Genomic DNA, 20,904 nt, shown 5'->3' on the forward strand with positions numbered 1-20,904 from the left:
CACCAGAAACCCCTAATCCTAACCATGCCTGTCCCATACAGGTACCACCCACACAACTGAAGTAGAGTTGGCCGTGCCCATTCATTCACATCACCCCCCAGCCACACACCCCCAGCAGACAACCAGTTGTTAAAAAATTTGGAACCCACCATTGATACAGTTGCTACTTGTGTCAAGCCAGTCTCTTTCAGAATTGTTTTCTTAAATACTGTTTTGTTGTTCTAATTAGGTCCTTATTGCTGCCTTTGCAACTTCAGGATATGCTTCCACTTATTACAGAGCAGGAAGCAAGCCTTTTAACCCTCTACTTGGTGAGACTTATGAGTGTATAAGAGAAGACAAGGGATTTCGATTTTTCTCAGAGCAGGTATGATCTGCTGTAATCAAGATAGTTAAATATTGCGGTATGACTTTAATTTTTGAGAGGAAGGAGAGTTATTTAAAACATTTTATCTTGATTTATGAAGTGCTGTCAAGATCCTTATATTTGTTTTAAAACAAGATTTGTTTTTGCAATATTAGCTAAAATTCAACATGGCAGAATTCAGCTTTGCATTCATGTTCTTTGCATAGTTGTGTAGATTTTTTTTTCCCGAAGGGTGATGAATATAAAAATCTTATGTAGATTTTGTTGTCCAATTACTTCTATGTAATTTTTTTTTTCAGGTTAGCCATCACCCACCCATTTCTGCCTGTCACTGTGAATCAAAGAATTTTGTGTTTTGGCAAGGTATATATTTGAGTTACAAGTGGATGAATCAAATTTCAATTAAAAAAGAAAATTAAATTTTATACAATTCCCTTGTTGAAATGTAGTTAAACAGTTACAATATAGCAAAGGCCAATTGTTATATTTTTATATTTTTATTTTATATTTCACATTGAGAAATTAGAAATCAACAGTTTTCTGCCTCTGGATTAGCCTATTGATCTGTTTAGAACAAGATGTATTAGCTTATATGATATGTGAGATGAATAAATGTGTATAGCATTTTGCTTCTTTATAGAAATTTCTTCTATTTAGATATTAGATGGAAAAACAAATTCTGGGGGAAATCGATGGAAATATTGCCAATTGGAACTCTGAATGTGACACTTCCTAAGTAAGTGCTTTTAGTCTGTATTCCTTTTTTTTTTAACTGTTAAAACAGCAAGTTATTATATAACGTGACAGATAACGAAATCTGGAAATGTGCAGAATGGAATAGGATCAATTTTTAGGCAGAGGTAAGAAAGCTGGGATCCCTGAAGAACTAGATCCCAGTATCCTAGCAATAATAATGAAATGAATTCTGGCTGAGCTAGGGTGAAAATGGTCATTGCTTGAATGGATGGTGTTTTGATCCTTACCAATGGTTGCCTGGCATAACTTGAGAACAGTAAAAGCATTTAGACTTTCCTTTGTTATTTTCTTTAAAAAGGTAGGTATATTTTAGTAATTGAAAATGAAATATGCCCCTGTACAAACTGGAGTGTTGGGAAAGTAGAGAAACCTGGTGCATTTTTTTAGTCTTACTATTCTTTAGTAAGTTTATCCTGAAGCATGTTGCAGTTTATCATCTGATGCCAACGTATTATAATTCGGCTTGCTTCATGCAGCACTAATGCGAACAGAAGAATGAACTGAAAAAAAGACTCAGACTTCTCATCAGTATGCAGCCCACTATGTAGCTATAGAAAATTGAAATTTTAATTTATTTTTAAATTTCTTTATTAGATTTATATCTTGCCTTTTGTTCAAGAACTAAATAGTTATCCTGCCTTCCTTTTTTCTCCAACAATCCTGGGTGATAGGTTGTGTTGCGAGAAAGTGGCTTCAAATCACTCTGTGAGCTTCGGCAGCTTACAAGGGGCTAGAACCTGGATCTCTGTAATTACAGTCCAGAACTTTAATCATTTACAGCACTGGCTGTCTTTGTCTCAATCTAATCTGTCTCAGTGGTTTACATTAGCTTCTACCAGAAGTATCTTTTGAACTGCATACAAGCAACAGAATGATCCAAGACCATAATTGGAATGAAGGAGTTTGCAGAGCTGCAATCTGCAAGTGGATGCATTCATGTTAATTATTTTTTGTGGTTAATTCTGTTTTGGGAATGTAAGCATAGTCTTCTCTGGAAAAGTAAAAATGTTTTTTTTAAAAAAAAAAATTCTATCATGTGGATGTTAGTGCCTCCATTATCAGAAGTACCCTGCAAAGCCTGATTTCAGGAAAATATTTGACAATCCAAATTATCATTTAAAAATGCTGTAATGTTGCACAGATCTTCTATGGGAAAAAAGACAGTGGAAGTACTCAATTCAGTATAGAGAGACCTGAAGGACAAGCTTTTTGAATCTGTTAGAGCAGGAGTATTCTTATCATTACCATCCCAGACTTTGAGATGTCTTTCCAGAAAACATTGGTCAGGCCTGTTGTTTACAGTGTTTAAGTCTTGTTATTTCCCCATATTTTTTGGTAACTTTAGGAATCAGTGTGATGTAATTGCTGATGGATATAGAGCCATGTTCAACTAATGTTGTTTTATTATGTTTTTTTATGGTGATGCAAAGATTGATCGTAAAATAATGTTGTGGACATAGATTGAGAAAAGGTAGAATATAAATGTTTAAATGAGTGAAGAGGTGCACTTTTTCCTTCTTTGTGAGTTGTTTTTAATATTGGAAATGTAGCGAGATTTATTTGCACATGGCTTTAGAAAAGGTAATTCTGAAAAGTATTACCCTTCCTTTCTTTCTAGATACGGTGATTGCTATGTTTGGAACAAAGTCACTACTTGCATACACAACATCCTGAGTGGAAGGAGATGGATAGAGCATTATGGAGAAGTAACCATTAGAAATACAAAAAGCAGTGTCTGTATTTGTAAGCTCACATTTATCAAGGTAGTTTTACTGTGATCATCATCATGAACAGTAAAGGGACTATGCATGCTACCAATGGCCTGTTCACAGGAGCGTTTGGAAATGCACCAGTAGCACACTAGATTCGATAGGCTTCTTTTTCAGTAGGGAGAATAATTAATAGTCCTTTCAATTAGCTGCCAGAAAGCATATAAATTTAGTGGCAACATTCCTATGTATTCTTATTGGGTGCCACAATTAATGCAATCAGTGCCTTTATGCATGTCCATTGATGCAAATCTATAAATACCTTGTAGAGCTCTATGGTTGACAGTGACGTATAATAGAACTTTCAGCATATAAAATCACATTGTTCTGCATAATTTTATTTAAATCCTCTGCATTAGTGATAACGGCAACGACAATTTATTAAATCTATATACTGCCAGACTCCCAGTAATTCTGTAAAATATTACTGTGAATCTAGAAGTGGTTCCTGGTTATATGAACCAATTCAGCATGATAGTGAAAGGTCTAACTGGAAATGTTGTAATTTTCAATATTAATATTAACTTTTGTTCTTCAATCCTTCTCCATAAATAAATACCTGTCTTTAAGCAAAATAGTAGTAAAAACATGGCACAAACCAATTTTAGAAGAATCTTCCCCTTTTTCTCTTTGTCACCCAAAATGATTTTTCTAGGATAAGTGGGAACTTCTGATTTTCCCCATGGATCTGTGGATGACAGTATAAGCAATAGTGAAACGAGTAAAGATTTTCTGTCTTCATTTTAAGGTGCTATGAGATGCATATACCATGTTTTTCAGAGTATAAGACACACCTTACTTTTGGGGAGGAAAATAGGGGGAAAAAATTCTGCCTACAGGTATTCATCTGGCTAGCGTCCTTAGTCTGGTCAGCTTCAGCGCATTAGTTCACTGGTTTTGAGCACGTGTGCACTTTTTATCCCCTGGTCCCTTGAACTTCAAATAGCAAAGAAAATAAAATATTTGGGAATCTGGATCACTGTAAGGTATTCCTCCTTAAAAGAGGACAATTATAGCCCATTACTACAAAAAATAAAGCAGGACATAGATAGATGGAAGAAACTAAAACTGTCCTTTACAGGTAAGATTTCAGCAATTAAAATGAATATTCTCCCCAAAATCATATTTCTATTTCAAACCATTCCAGTGAATCTTGATAAAAAATATTTTCTAGATTTGGAAAGGAAGGTGCGAGACTTTTTGTGGGAAGGGAAGAAGGCAAGAATTGCATATAAAACACTGCAAGGGAAAAGAAGCATGGGCGGCTTCGGATTACCTGATTGGCAAGTTTACCAGAAAGCGGCCAAACTAGTATGGACCAAAGAATGGGTTTCATTACAAAATAAGAGAATCCTGACGCTAGAAGGTCACGATCTACAGGCAGGCTGGCACGCTTATTTATGGGGCCCAAAGAACAAAAAGAAATCATATTTCCACAGACACAAATTAAGGGAGACTCTGATTCAAACATGGGAAGAAATTAGACAAAGATTTTATACGAAAGTACCGATTTGGCTCTCAATTATGGAGGCGTTGATTACTACTAATAAAAGGGATATCGTGAAATTTGGCACATACAAAGACATATTAGATGAAAATGGTATTCTTAAATCACGAGAAACACTAAGTAATCAAGGCTTTAATTTGGACTGGTGGAGCTATATGCAGATAAGTTCTGGATATCAAAAAGATAGGGATCAATTTGGTATAGAGACAAAGTACAACAATTTAGACAAAATTATGTTGGGGATTGAAAAGAAAATGCTAGCCAGATTTTATAACCTCTTGTTAGGCGAAGACAGAGCAGAAGGGATAGCCAGGAATCAATTAAGCATTTGGGAAAAAAATATTGGCCATAGACTAAATTTCAACGACTGGGAGGACGCTTGGAATAGAAACTATAATTTTACTAAATCAGCAATTTATAGGGAGAACCACTACAAAATATTTCACAGATGGTATCTAGCCCCAGCTAGATTAGCAAAAATATTTCCTAGCGCCTCAGGAATTTGTTGGAAGTGTGGAAAGGAGATTGGCACCTTCTTTCACATGTGGTGGTCCTGCTCGGAGACAAAAAAGTTCTGGACAAAAATACGAACTTGGCTGCGAGAAATAGTGGAAGAAGATATAAAATTATCTCCGGAAATTTTTCTACTAGGAATGACGAAAGATGGACTCTCTAAGGACAAGACACAATTAATTATACATATTATAACAGCGGCCAGATTAACCTTTGCAAAATACTGGAAAGATAAACAAATCCCTCCAGAGATGACAATAACAAATAAAATTCTAGAATGTGCAGAAATGGCAAAATTAACTAGTGTTCTTAAAGACGATGAAAATTCTAAATTTAAGGCAATATGGGAAAGGTGGTACAAATGGTGGAATAATAGAACAAGACTATAAGGATATGCCTATTTCCAATAATGATAGATTTGAAGATACTTGATGTGTATATAATGTATATATGTAATCGCACGATACCTCAGATGTTACCTGAGATTTGATATTTTCTTTTTAAAAAAACCTTTTTTTCAAAAATCAATAAAGTATTTATAAAAAAAAAAAGACACACCTTACTTTTGGGGAGGAAAATAGGGGGAAAAAATTCTGCCTACAGGTATTCATCTGGCTAGCGTCCTTAGTCTGGTCAGCTTCAGCACATTAGTTCACTGGTTTTGAGCACGTGTGCACTTTTTATCCCCTGGTTGGGGATAAAAAACAGCTTCCAAAGCACAGCTGATCGTCAGAGAGAGAAGCAATGAGAAACAAGCAAAGGGTGGAAGATTGCTTCACTTGTTCACTTGTTAGCGCCTCATTGGGGCTGAAAAACAGCTTCTAAAGCACAGCTGACCGTCGGAGGGAGCAGCAATGAGAAAAGCAGGCAAAGTGCGGAAGATCATGCTAGCGTCTCGTTAGGCTGAAAAAAAGCTTCAAAAAAGCTACATTTGGAGTATAAGACGCACCCAAATTTTCAGCCTCTTTTAGGGGGAAAAACGTGCGTCTTATACTCCGAAAAATACGGTACATTATCTAAAACACCTGGGTTTTTTAAAATAGTTTCATTCCTGTGCAGACTGATGTAGATGTGACCTGTTAATTTACTATCCAGTGGTACAATTAATCAATTGAGATTTCTTTAATTAGGTCCCAATCTTACTGGAATTCATGGGCCTTGATAGTTACATGCAGATAATTATAAAAAGAGAAATTAGAAAAGCCAATTATGGCTGGATTCCCAACCAAGAATGCTGTTTTCTTTTTTGAGCTCCAGACAAATGTTTTAGAAGGAAGAAATCTGCCCTACAAAATGCTTTCACTTGTCAAGAAGACTAAAGTACTTTTGAGTAGGATATAAAATAATCTTGCTTTCACAGCCTTTTCCATTATCCCAGCAATTACCTTTTAATGATCTTCTACAGAATTTGAGCAGCTTGTGGAAGCAGATCTTCATATTACAATCCCCTTTTAAATTAGAAGTCTGCCATAACTCAGAGCACTCACATACACAGTGTGTTAGGTCATAAACAAGATTACATTTTTTTCTCATGGGACTGCATGTGAAGAATCAGAGCAGTTATCGAGTGTTTTAGTAATGGGGGTTGCATTCTTGCTATTGATTGAAGGCAGAGATATTCTTGATGTTAAATGATTTGTTTTACATTTAATAAAACCAAACTATTTGGTTAACATTTTTAGGTGAATTACTGGAATTCTAACGTAAATGAAGTTCAAGGTGTTGTCATTGACCAAGAAGGAAAAGTGGTGCATCGCCTTTTTGGAAAATGGCATGAAGGATTATATTGTGGAATTGCACCTTCAGCAAAATGTATATGGAGGCCCGGTAATACATGACATTTATATAATTCTAAATATAATTAAACAAGTAATAAAGAAAGGAGTAGAATTTGTACTATAGACACAGGGATTTCATCTCCGTATACTAGATAATGTACATTGGAACATTAATTGTAGCTTAGAAACTGTAAGTGTAAGTCGTTTGTACCCACAATGAAATCTAAATCAAACTCAACTTATTTAGAAAGCTGTGTGTTCCATAATATGTTCTAAGATCAAGCAGGAATAATGCAAAAATGCTATAAATTGTTACATGGCATATTTGAAGAAAGAGAGATGTAATAGTTTGAGCATGGTGGCAAATGTTTAATGCCACTGTTGCCATCAAAATGAATGTGCATTTTTCAGTATTATACACATTTTTGATATTCTTCAAGCTGAACAGAAAAAAAAACAGTAGTTTCTTTGAAAAAGGAAACAATCACTTACTTAGTCAATTGGATTTATTGGTTAGGACAAAATTACAATCAGTTTTCCCCATATTTGAATGATAAATTTTGTGAAACTGAATGTTAAAAAAATAAAGAACATTGAAGAGAAAGTAGAAATAATATAGTGGGTTTAATGCATTATTTCTATTGATGGAAAAAAATAGGATTCTTTGATTAAGGATACAAGTTGTACTTTCTGAACTAAATCTTGTGTTTTTCTAACTTTCCAAAATTGGTATCTATGAGGCAGTTCCTAGTTCTCCTATAATTTATATGCTGGTTTTGTGATTTAACAAAAGTGATATGAAAACTGATTGAGAATTTGAATTATCTTTATCTTTTTAAATCTGGGATGTTTCAAGGTGGCCCACAATACAGATAGTTCTTATTTAGCAACTGCCTTGGATAGCAACCATTTGCAAATATGACCATAATTAATGATAATAAAAAATTCATTTTATGACCAATGTGGTCATAACAAAACCTTTAGTGTGAAATTGATTAAGGTCTGGTCACTTTCAAGCAGCAGCTGCCAGGTTGTTGGAAGCAAGAGAAGGCCACGTAAAAGGACTATTTAGAACTGCTTCCTTTCTGTAAAATTGGCTCATTCTGTATGCTCATCCCAAACCAGGATGCTAAGGGTTCCCCACATATTGATTTATTGAATTGATATACCGTCCATCTCGCTTAGACTTATATATTAAATAAGAGAGTGGGGACTCAAAGCAGTGGATGGCGTTGTTGGGATCTTTTAAAAAAAACTGCCAAAACTGACAATTTTCATAAGGCCTTTAAACTGTCTTTGCTTCGTAATGTTACATTCTGGTTTTATCTACTTGTACACCCCATGATTCCGCCTGATTCAGTAATATAAAAATATAAGTTAAATAAAAAATAAAATAACAGAATTGAGAGGGACCTTGGAGGTCCTCAAGTCCAATCCCCTAACCAGGAGGAGACCGTATATCATTTCAGACCAATGGTTGTCCAGTCTCTTCTTAAAAACCTCTGGTGTTGGAGCACCGACAACTTTTGGAGGCAAACCATTCCTCTAATTAATTGTCCTCACTGTCAGGAAATTTCTCCTTAGTTCTAGGTTGGTTCTCTCCTTGATTAGTTTCTTCCCATTTCTATCCATTGCTTCTTGTGCATAAAACATAATATGAATGCCCATGCTGTGCCTCAGTGATATAGAAGGCCAACATTCAGTATTGTCTGTAAGACCATTGAAGCCCTAAGTATCCACCTTCTCTGGAATCTTTCGGGATGATCTTTCTTCCTGAAGTAATTTCTTTCTCCTCGCACAGAGAAGCTTGAAGTGATTGTGTCAGACCATTTCATGCCTTTCGGGGTAAGAAGGATTTTGTGGGACAAAGTTTGGGAGAGCACATGGGGGTCCTAGCCAAGCAGAGCATATCTTGACAACAACATGAGCAGTGCACCATCTCCCATATCATCTCAATAACAGGTAGAATAATGTCTGAGTTTTGAGAATTGACAGTGCTGCATATAGGGTATTTAATGCAGATCAAGATACAAATATTTTCTTTATCATGTAGACCTAGTGTTTACTCACAGTGGTTAATCACTACCTTTATTTTAATTTTTAATACAGGTTCCATGCCAACAAATTATGAGCATTACTATGGTTTCACAAGGTTTGCTGTTGAGCTGAATGAGTTAGATCCTGCACTGAAAGATCTTCTTCCAAAAACAGATGCTCGATTCAGGCCAGATCAAAGGCAAGAAGTACACTTTAAAAAAAAAAAAAAAAGGCTACGGCTGCTTTTGATTAGGAATGTTAATGTTAAAAAATTCATCTGAAATGTGAATTACTGCTACTCAGTGAAAGCTTGCTTCAGGGAAAAGTTGGGGTTGCCTGGACACCATAGTGGAAAATAGTAAATTAAAAATGAATACAGCAATAGAAAGAGATGAAAGAAGGAGTAGAGGGATGGAAGGAAGGGAGAAGGAGAGAGAGGAATGGAAAAAAGGGAAGAGGGGAGGAAGGAAGGGAGGGGAAATATGGGTAGGAGAGAAGGTTAGATAGGGAGAAAGAAAGGAAGAGGGGGAGAAAGGAAGGGGAAGTAGGGAAGGAGTAGAAGAGGAGGAAAGAAGAAAGTAGGAAGGATAAAAAAAGGGAGGAAGACAGAAGAGAATGAGAAGAAAGATTGCTTTTACAATAAAAAAGATGAAATGGAAGAAAGGCAATCCCGAACATGTATAAATGTATTAGGATAAAGAATGAATTATTAAAAAGTAAAAAAGAGTAAATGTGAGTAAAAATAGAGAAATTAGATTTTGAGGGTGAATGAAGATGTTGTTCATATAAATAAACATAGAAATATTAAGATATAATTAAAAAACATGGGAAAAGATGATTTTGGCAGAAATTGTAACTAAGTAAAATGTATTTGGATATGATAAGTTGTATAAGATATGATATGGCCAATACTCTGTTCATAAAATATGCGGGTGAATGGGGGGGGGCAGGGGAGAAAAAACATTAAAAAAAACTTGATTCAAAAAAAAAAAAAAAGAAAGAAAGCTTGCTCCAGACAATTTGAGAAGTATTTAAAATATTTTAATATGTGAACTTATAAAAAGTGCAGCAGACTGGGATCACCTTAAAAGAGGTTTCCCTTCCTATTTTCTTCCCCTTCCCACCTCATAAATACTTTTTGTAATATACTATCTGCACTAATATACAACTACATATTGCAGAAACAAGGGAGGCAGACTGTTTGTCCAAAATAATAGAATTTAATCATATATGTTTATGCTGATTCAATCAAAATATATTTATTTGAATGACAGCGCTATCAATTTTATCTAACCTGCATAATATAGAACATGATTTAGGTGCTTCAAATCCCAGAAGTTTGAGATTTCTGGATTTTGTTGTTATATTTGTTAAAGGTTAGTATGTATCTACTGAAAGATCTAATTCTTAACTATAGGCATTTGGAAGATGGAAATTTAGAAGTAGCAGCAGCGGAAAAACAAAGAATTGAAGAACTCCAGAGATGCCGGAGACGTTATTTAGAGGAAAACAATATAGAACATGTACCAAAATTTTTTAAGTAAGTAATATCTCTCTCTGTGATTCTTTTACAAACAGAATGGAGTTGGTATATATAATGGTGTAACAATATTAACAAAAATACTAACAATGTTTTAGCATTAGAAATTGTCTTGCATTATGTAACATCTGCATGTTTCTTATTGTTCAACTGAATTAATTTCAAAAATGTGTCAAAACATAGAGAGAAAATTGGTTGTAGCCGAGGGTCTTATTTCTCAGTTAAATTAGAATCAAAGATGATGATTTTTGTGAATCTTGACTTAGATAATGAGAAATCAGTTTTATTTGTAATATGTAGTTATTGTATTATTTTTGAAATTCAGAGATCTAACATTAATGTTTGATCTTCAGATTGGTGTTTTATGCATGCACTATCTTTCATAAAATTTCCCCTAGCTAGATAAAGAGAATTGTCCAAGCAAATAAGTGTATGTGCAGTTCCTCTCTTTTATGTAACCTTGTAAATTTAGAAAAACAAAAATCTGCCAAGAACCTAAGAGTAAAATTCAATCTCTTTTCTCCTTCTCTGCCAAATAATTATTTTATTTATAGTCTAATCCCTCTTCGGATGGAGTAATTCCTTCTGTGTATACAACAATATGAAGTGGTGTCCCCAGACTGAAGCAGGTATAAAAGACAAAATTTGTAAATTAGAGGAAGCAGATTAAAGAATTATGCATTTCCAGATAGAGCTAAAGTCTTATAATGAGAGTTGATTCCAAGACTCTCTCAAAGCCTATTTCTTCTTTGCCTATAATAACAGGCATAATATATATACCTGTTATTATAGGCATATAATAATATAATGTTTATATTTCCTCTTGAGGAACAGCAGAGCAGCAACTCATCCTGGGTTGAATAAGAAAGAGGATCATTTTTATATTCTTTAAATCAGGAATTCTTTCTTCTTTAAATCAGTTATTCTTGGCTGCAAATCAGGATTGGTTAGAAGAGTGCTGATTCCTATTAACACCAGATGGAGAAGTAGAGAAATTGGCTGAAGAAACTGAATTAGTTGAGTGTAAGTTCCCCCCCACTTCCTGTGATAGGGTCTGAGATTATAACACTGATTAAACAGATGAAATTGAATAAAGCTCCAGAATATGAGTTCATTTTAGTGGAAGACATTCAAAACAGTTTAGATTGGTGGGTACCCATTTTGGCTTTCCTATTCACCTGTATTGATAAATATGCTAAGATCTCTGATGATTGGGCCTACCTTTGGTGACTTCAATCTACAAAAAAAGAAAAATAGAGATTATTGGCCCATTAGCCAATCAATTAATTATATGCTAGCACATGTACAACAAGCTCCTACATTGGAGTGTAACTGAGAATATCTTGTCTGATGAGCAGACAGGCTTCAGAGAAAGCCACTAATTAACTCTTATAGACACACTGAATAGCCCATCTCTTGATCTGCCAAAATTGGGAAGTAGACACATTTCTTTTATATGCAGATGCTGTTGCACTGTTTCCTTAGACACAGACTGTCTAAGGATCACTGATGATGTTACCTAGTTTGGGTAATGAAATGTCTGCAAGAAAACAAGAGCTCAGTCACAGATTGGCCTGAAATGGGCACTTAATATACTTGGTGGGGACTGTCAAGAAGAACAGCTAGAAATTAATTACTCCAAAATCAGGGTCATGGTTTTTGCTAAGGAACACAAGTCTGGCAGCTAAATTATTTAACAGAGTAGGTCTTAAATATCTGGGGATTATTTTCCATGCTATAGGCAACTATAAATTTCACACCAATTATGTTACCCTAAATACACAGAAATCCTCTTTGGCTTTATACTTTTTTTTATTTCTCAAAAGGATCTCCGTATATATCAGCAGCAATTAAAATCTCTTCAACTAACATCCAAGCCCAGCAACTTTTTGGAATTTAGTTGGGTCCTTAAAGGGCATTCCTTTGTCTTGAAAGAGTTCAAACCAAATTTTTGATTCTTTTTCAAGTAGTTCATTGTGTGCCAAATGTGTGCTTCATAGTAAAGCCAGCCTTCTTAAAATGACTGTGCATTAGCTGATCTCAAACAATGGGCCACTGATTTAGAGTTGTAGGCTGAGTTATCAGTTCTATCTAGAAACAACTTCTTGAGCCACTCCACATATCTTCTTCAATTAGCCAAATACCTTAGTTGCATCATGATTCCAAAATTTAGAAAGGCTTTATCCTTGGCTAGATTCAGTGCCTGCACAACAGTGGTTACTGAAGGGACATGGTGAATGAAAGATCCCTTTTGAATAGAGATGTCCCCACATGGTGGAGAAATAATTGAAATGCTGGAACATGATACCTAGACACTCACCAAGAATTATTATCTCAATTCTTTATTAAATATCCTATTCGTTCTGACTTGTTTTATCTTGTTATTATTAGGTCAATGTGATTTGACATCTTTGACCACAGCTAAGTACCATTCTACAGTTTGTACAGTACACCATAATATCTCTTCTAATCCTTCTTAGATATTTTAGAACAATTATTTTTTTCTTTTTTTATCCTAATTGATTTTCTTCTTTTATTTGTTGATTGTTGATTTATGATTAAATAAAATGGATTATTTTATTGCAATTTCATTTTTCAGAAGATTTCCTCAACAAGTAAATTAAATTGAAGTATATTTCTATTCTCTTAAAGAATATTTTTGAATTTATGTTAACCAATAACTCTTTTAATTTTGCAGAAAAGTTATTGAAGCCAATCAGAGAGAAGCATGGGTTTCTAATGACACCTATTGGGAACTCCGAAAGGATCCTGGCTTTAGTAAAGTAGAAACACTCAAACTCTGGTAAACTGAGAATGTAGATCTAGCAACATATAACTCTTTTAAAATAGAAAAACAAACAAAGAAAGAAACCACTATGCACAACATGTTTCTTATAGCTGACGGTGATTTGTGGGTCTGCAGGAAACCTTCCTTTGCTTTTACATTCAATTTATAATAGACTTCCAAAAGTGCATTAGCCCAGACTCTGAACATTTCTATGATCATTAAATTGAAAAGAAGGGAGGAAAAAGCCCACAACCCCTTCATTTATTGAGATACTGGAAGTGCAGCATAAAAGAAGCATGTACTGATTTGGCCAAAGATGCTTTGTAGAGTATCTGGTGCTTTAAATAGACATGAAGAGTTCAACAATAAAATAAATCTTGTTATAACTAAGTTCTAGAATGTCTACACATGTAGTTATTGAATCTTGAATCACATTAGAACACTTGTTCATTTCTAGAGTCAGGTTGGTTTTTTTGATGTGTTGTGCTTGGACTGGCTATATCAAAAACAACATAATGCTTTTCTAGAAGCTCTTCCCATTCATATGCCATTTTTCATGCCTTAAAAACAATGTCAAGTTGTACGTTGTTATTTTAAAATATGTATGTATTTGTCATTTCTCAAGGGCAGATTTTTAAAAACACCAAGATTTTTGTTCATATTTTAAATAATGGATAAAGTATATTATTTATGGAAAATGAACTGTAATTGTAAAGCAAAAGGATGATCTGGGAATGTTTTATCTTTGCAGTTTGTGGTTCTATATAGGCAGGTTGAAAGGAAACTGGCTAATTTTGTAATGATCTTGAGAAATTAATCTAAGTTCATATTCTCAATGCCTAATGCTGTGATAAATACACCATCTCTTTTCATGACTTCTCATACTTCCTTCTGTCTGATTTTCATAACCCTTTATAGAATTAAAATTCCTTAAAACTGTGCATGAATGCTAAGCACATCTTTTAAATTAGAAAAGCATCCTGCAGGGGTATAATCATCCTGATAACCTATGTATTCATGCTTTCTTATGTACATTATATATATTTGTTCTCACCTCTTTGGGAATTGTTGGGAGAAGTAATGTGATACATGCACTACTTTCTCAGTTGACTCTTGCTAATATCATTTTTATGCAAAATTATATTTTATTGCTTTTTCATAAAGCAATTATATTTTTGGATGAAGAATGACCTAAATGGCTATTATGTAGCACATTTTGATGTATATGTGGAAAGAGCCTGGATGATGTTGCCCTCAAAATTAAGTCTAGTTGGTTACCATGCTTTGCTAAAATCAATATATAAAGTAAAAATCTTAATGCTTTTTAATAGAAAGTTGTCTTTTATTTATGTCCAGTGATTTAATTTATTAATACCTTGGACACTGGCAATAGAAAAGATTTTCTTGTATATATTTCAAAAATAACATTTCTGTATATTCATGGCACATAACTGTATTTTACTGAGTGCATTTTATTGCTTTTCTGTAAAGGCACAGAGGTGGCTATGATTTGCCGAAAGCAAACTAACTGTATATGATTATGCATTCTATGTAGTACTCATCTTATTTCCCCCATGTCCATTTCTGCTTAATAAGCACACCTGTATAAGGGACAGCCTGTTTAAAAATAGGGCCTTAACTTCCTGAAGTTACTTCCAGCTGGGAGTATACCATATTAGCTAGACATTTATTATCTGGCTGCGATTTCGCTCTGAATTTCAGTTGTAACTTAGGATCACTTGTATTTGACCAAGGCTTAAAATATGCACGATATTCTAGTACGAGTCTCTGAAGTACAGAAGGAGAATGTTTTGTTTGCTGATATGCACATTTCATTCAAATTGAAAAAGAATTAGAATGCATAGGATAAAATATGCATGGACTTTTACATGGTCCTTATACAACAGGAGCTGTCAGCATGCCACTGTCACATTGGGAATTTTGTTAACGTAGTAATCCTTACAAGGTATAGTTTAGTCAATCTTGGTAAAAATAGGAAGAAAGAATGCCTTACCATTCCGTCTTTTACATTCAGTCTTCGGTAACCTCCCAGGAATTTGTTACTGTCTCTTCAAAGCCAGAATTATTAATTAAAAAGTTATAAATATTAACAGATATTATGATTTAGTAAAATGTTGAGACCAGGTGCTTAACAAGGTCAATTATAAATCGAGCTAACTTTGACATAACATGCTGCCCCAAATAACATACTAAAGTTGATTAGTTTTAAGCTTGACTAGCATATTATTTGAAGGCAGGCCATTTGGTTAGTTTATAACATTTTTTTAAATTTACTTTTATCCCACCTTTATTATTTTTATAAATAACTCAAGGCAGTGAAAATATCCCACATACCTTCCTCCTCCTACTCTTCCTCACAAACAACCCTGTGAGATTGATTGACCTGAGTGAGAGTAATTCACTGAAGGTCATCCAGCTGGCTTTATGGCTAAGGCAGGATTAGAATTTACAGTCCTCTGCTTTCTAGCTTGGTGCCTTAACCCACCAGACCAAAATGGGTCTCTATATTGTACACACCTGGATTATCAGTCCACTTAGCTAACTGCCTGAGCCTGTTCTGTGAACCCAGAACTAAACTTCAAATGGCTTACTTGTATTAATGTAACAAGTTTGATTTAAATATATGGGACTACAGCCGTTTTCCTTTGGGACAATTGTAATTCATCCAAGCCATTTCCTTTCAGGTAATGCAAAATGTGAAAAAGGAATAAGAATTAGTAAGCAAACCACAAGAGATGAGATTAGGAGCATATGAAGATAGCTACATTTACACCCATAAAATCCACTATAACTCTGTATTTTTCTATCCTTGCAAACCATTCTTGCTTTGAACACATTGGTACTCCACTTCAGAGGTTGCCTTTGGTTCTAAATCTTCTCACCAATAAGTTCTTGAGGGTTTCATTAGCTCATTCAACCATGGTTTTCCTTCATTATCCACTTCATTTGAATCCATTTACTTTTCCTTCGTACGTTGGTTTTACAGTTCGGTCTTCATTCGTTCTCTAGAGGTCACTGCCTATCAGTCCCAATTCATTCTACAGATAATGTCTTTAGTTATTCAACAATTATTTGTTTCCATCCTAATTACTTTGCATTTTCTTTCCTGTGTTTATTTAAACAGCTCCCTGCTATCTGTGACTGCATTCTTCGCAACTTTTTCTCTACATGTATGTCATATATTTTACTCATCATGATTCTCTTACCCCTGTGTATTGCTCATTCACAGACTTTTGACTTCATTCATTTTTAATACTTTGGTACTTTTCTTTAGTATTATGTCCACAAACGTCAGTGGTAAAGTAATTTTTCCCACTGTTTTAAGTTAGCTTACATATTCTTTTTCCTCAAGTCTACTCTCTTTTTAGATTATTGGGAGATTTATTTGTTTTCAATTTTATCTATACAGGGCACATTTTGTCTACCAGTAGTTATTCTATTTTTTTCATTTCTTTCTTCCATGTCTATTTTTTTTTTCTTAAGATCCATTTTTGAGACTACCGTTAATGATTTGGCATCTAATTTCTGAACTTTTCATCACTTTTGTACCTTCAATAATTCATTTAAAAAAAATCAAGTGAACGCTACTTTAATGTGTGACAAAAAAGAGACTTATACTTACTTACAAGTTATGCTTTTTATTCATTTTCCATGTGGCCTACTCACTTTTGCTGTACTCTTGTCTTCTTTCTGTTCACTGTTATCTTTTAAGAGTATTCTCCTCCCCCCCAGATTGAATTTTTCAGAATATTGCACATTATCTCAAAACTCATCCCTGAGGCAATTCTCACCAGCTTATGCATTCCTATATTCATATGCACTTCAACAAACTAGATAACATCAATTTCTAATTAATATTGTAGCTCTTCATAATTAAACGTTTTCACTTCCATACATGTTTTATGAATTCCATTCTCTAAGATTAAACTACCATATTTTTTGCACTATAAAACGCACCGGACCAACTCCCCACCCCCACCCCCACCGCAATATTCGCTCTATAAGACACACAGACATTTCCACCCACTTTTTTGGGGGGGGGAGTGTGTCTTATAGAGTGAAAAATACGGTACCTTATTTAGTTGTTACATCCTTCACCTTTCAGAGACATAAAACTATTTTTTATTTCATTTGTTAATTAATGCTATTTATCATTTGCTCCAGGGTGGATTTGATTTATATCGAGTCGATTTAAATCATGATTTAAATCACTAGTAAAAAGACTTGATTTAAATCAACTCGATTTAAATCATAATTTTTAAAGAGCAACTGTCATCTCTGCTACTCCTTTGACCCGCTGTTGACTCACCGATAGTCCCAGTGTTGCAGAATATACAGCCTTGTGCTACATAACTAAGCTCCGTTTCATGCTGAATAAACTAAATTATTTATGTATCTTAAATAGAAAACTATCTTACGATAGATTTTTACCCCAAAAGTTTTTTATTAAAATAAATTCAATAAAAATAAAAAAAAATCTGATTTAAATAAAAAAAATCTGATTAAAAAAAAAAATCATTGATTTTTATCCACCCTGATTTGCTCTCTTTCATATGCCATAATGAACACTAATTGGGCTCATAGCAATAGCACTTAAGACTTACATAGCGTTTCACAGTGCTTTACAGACCTCTCTAAGTGATTTACAGTCTCAGTATATTGCCCCCAACAATCTGGTTCCTCATTTTATTGACTTTGGAAGGATGGAAGGCTGAGTCAACCTTGAGCCGGTGAAAACCGAACTGACGATCTGCTGATAGCCAGCAGTCAGCAGAAGTAGCCTGCAGTACTGCATTCTAATCATTGCATCTCCAGTAATGATCTCTACTACCCATGATGGGTTTGGTCAAGCAAAGGTTTCACACTATACTTTTTAGTAAGATAGCTAAAATGTAAATTAGGTTACCAGTTTTAGATGTGAAACATTCCTTGCTAATGGTGAAAGGAAGGCTAGGCAGTTTGGGCCCATTTTGACCCAAAGCTATCACAAATGCAACAAAACCCAGGTTTATTCCAAGCATATTCATATTATTCTACACAAGACAGAACTCTAATCTAGAGACTGCCTTGTAAATCTTGCAAATTGTCTTGCAAGATTGCTTTAGTGGTTCTCTTAGTTTTCAACACAGGACACTGAGAGATATAAGAGTCTAAACTACTTTGGGGGAAAAGAAACCCATCCAGATCTCTAGTTTGAACTATTTTCTTAAAAATGTAGATATTCTTGAAATCATTTCACTATAGCATTTATTTTAAGATATGCTTTCGTAAGGTTCTAAACTAAATCTGAATCAAGTATATCATATTTAGCTATAATTGACAGTATAGTCCTACCATAAATTCATGCTAACAGGGTGAGCAAACTCATCACATTAGTTCATTCGTTCACCACACATCTGCAGATATTATATTTATTTCATCTAAACCTATAAAATATGATAGTTAGGGGTAGTAGGTAAATTTTTCAGAAAAAAAAATGCTTTCAAAGAAAAAAAAATCCTGCTATCCAGAATTCATTTAAATCAGATAAAATATGCATTTCAAAATGAAAATTATAGAATTAACTTAAGAAGATGAATGTGAATTTCTGTAAAGGATTGAACTCATGTGATGGAAATTTTTCTTTATTAAATTTCCAGATTGAAAAATGGAGCTCTTCTTTAACCTGACCTTCTCTTTCAAACAATCTTCAGGAAAATCTCAAGAACATCTAATTTATGTGATACGCTCCCATATTTAAAATACTCCTTATTCACTCGAAGTTTCTGCATCAAGCTATGTCACACTCAAGCGCCCATTCTGACTTACCTTATACGCTTTGCTTTTTGCAGGCCCTCCCTCCCCTCAATCTACCCTCCCGGCCATCCCAATCAGTGATTCCTCTGAAAGTATCCTTATTATAATGGCAAATTTGGAGGATTCTGTAGATTGGGAACAAATAAAAACGAGGCTTTTTAGAGTCCAGAAGAAGACTGAGATGCCCAGTTGTGTAACAGGAATCTGTCCCATCCCTATCTCTGCTATGCACTGCTGAGTCTTAGCATGCAGTCCCAGCATTGGCTGAATGTAGACTTGGGCACATTGGCTCAAAACATACTTGAATAATTATCACAGAACTATCATTATTAACTATTGTTACTTCTCCTCTGCTTTTCTCTCTTTAGAAATAACAGTTCCAAAACAGAAGTTCAGTAAAAAAAAAAATAAAGTCGGGATTTGGAGGGACACTTAGATGAAGTCCTTGATCAAATCAAATGACGTTTCCCAAGTATTTCACAGCTCATAAATAATTATTGTGGTTGCCCAAAGGAACTTTGGTTCTGGGCTAATGCTACATATAATTAGAGTGAACAATAACCACATTCTGTCTACCAAGTCAACCCTATTAGATTTCAGTAAACTTTTTCTCAGCCATCTCTGTGTTTCTGAGAATGGAATGGTGCCAATTTTGCAACTGGGAATTCTGTAATATGTAATAATTTTAATGCAAGCAATGTATTATGAGTGTTTTCCTATTTATTTCAACAGAATGTGACTTGTATCCATGCCCAGGATTGTCAAGTTTTCATCCAAATTAACAAAAGAATTGCTCCCCTATAAAATAATATATATTGTAAAGTTCTTTTTGTGACTTACCTTATTTATCAGGATTTTTAAAAGACAATATTGAGCACCATGTATTTTTTGAAATTATATGTATTCAAATAAGAAACAGTATTATGAAACAATTTATCGATTGCTTTTTTCCCCTTAAAGATAAAAAGCCTAATCCAGTAGATTATCAGTCTCCCTCAAATTGTCTCTAGCTAGAGCCATCCAAGCTGCATAATGTTGGTAGAAGAGGTGGTGTGGCACATCTAGAGCGAAATAGGACAACCCTGCCTCAGCCAACTTGCAGCCAATTTGCCGCGGGACAACTCATCATGGCCAACTCTCCACAGGACAGCTCACTGTAGGACAGTTTAATTCAATTATTTGAAATAAAAAATGTTAATTTTTGTCATTGACATTTAATTCTGTCCCTCCTTTTTCATTCTTTAATGATTCTATTCCACCATTTCTTTGGTAATAGTGTAACTCTTCTCCTGCAATGAATTAGCTGTGACGAGTTGCCCTACACGAGTTGGCTCCAGTTGGAACCAGCAGCAGTAAATCTCAATTAGAAATGTTGCAAATGTTGAAAGCAATGGAACTAGAACTTAATTACACCATCCTAGTGCCATAAAATCTTGGCTTTGCTCTGTTGTCTTCTGTAGCCTAATTTAAAGAAATGATTGGCATTAGGAAGAATGCTTAGGGACCTGAAGTATCAACATTACCACTATTCATTTTTGGAAGTATTTCTTAAGACAAAATGTAATATTTTTTGCCACTTCCTTCTTTGACTCACCATATTATAGTATCAACTAATCAGAAGTATGCCTCTTCAGATAAATGTCATGCAGAGGAATGTACCATTTGTGAGAAAACTGGCCTCCCTAAACACACAGCACTTTTAAGGCACTTTGATGTTTCAGAAAGTTTTTTTTAACAGTGTTGCAATTTGACTGCAATCTTACATTGTAAAGATCGCAGTGATTCCAAACTTCTGCAGTGAACCCTATTGTGACTGAACAGAGATTTGAATCTTATTTTCAGCAACCCAAACTCAATATTGTCTTTATCCCATTATCCAATGTTAAAGCTAAATACGAAGATAGAACATTGTGATACTTGCACAGGATCATTTTGCAAAACTCTGTGGTCTTTATCCTCAGCCTTGAATATGAAAACACATGTATACCTTTATAAAAAATGCCATTGAATAAAAAGACCATTGTTTTTAATA

General features: G+C 34.5%; 1 protein-coding gene across 17 annotated transcripts in view; it reads left to right on the forward strand.

Annotated features, from left to right (window-relative positions):
• Nucleotides 1-20,904, forward strand: part of OSBPL6 (oxysterol binding protein like 6) — an 89,231-nt gene extending 68,327 nt beyond the window's left edge. For 10 of the 17 annotated variants that reach the window (XM_034428379.3, XM_034428428.3, XM_034428398.3 and 7 more), the window contains 8 exons: nt 230-367; nt 667-730; nt 1,025-1,103; nt 2,742-2,886; nt 6,595-6,739; nt 8,800-8,926; nt 10,145-10,267; nt 12,966-14,378. In XM_034428379.3, the coding sequence (XP_034284270.1) occupies nt 230-367; nt 667-730; nt 1,025-1,103; nt 2,742-2,886; nt 6,595-6,739; nt 8,800-8,926; nt 10,145-10,267; nt 12,966-13,074 (930 nt within the window). In that variant the 3' untranslated portion in view covers nt 13,075-14,378. Of the gene's footprint in view, nt 1-229; nt 368-666; nt 731-1,024; nt 1,104-2,741; nt 2,887-6,594; nt 6,740-8,491; nt 8,653-8,799; nt 8,927-10,144; nt 10,268-10,821; nt 11,522-12,965; nt 14,379-18,715 lie in introns of those variants that run through there. The other 7 variants (XR_004593103.3, XR_015731175.1, XR_015731176.1 and 4 more) reach the window with 4 other exon arrangements.

This window comes from Pantherophis guttatus, chromosome 1 (assembly GCF_059756535.1).
Source record: "Pantherophis guttatus breed Tessera chromosome 1, ASM5975653v1, whole genome shotgun sequence".
Classification (NCBI taxonomy): Eukaryota; Metazoa; Chordata; class Lepidosauria; order Squamata; family Colubridae; genus Pantherophis; species Pantherophis guttatus.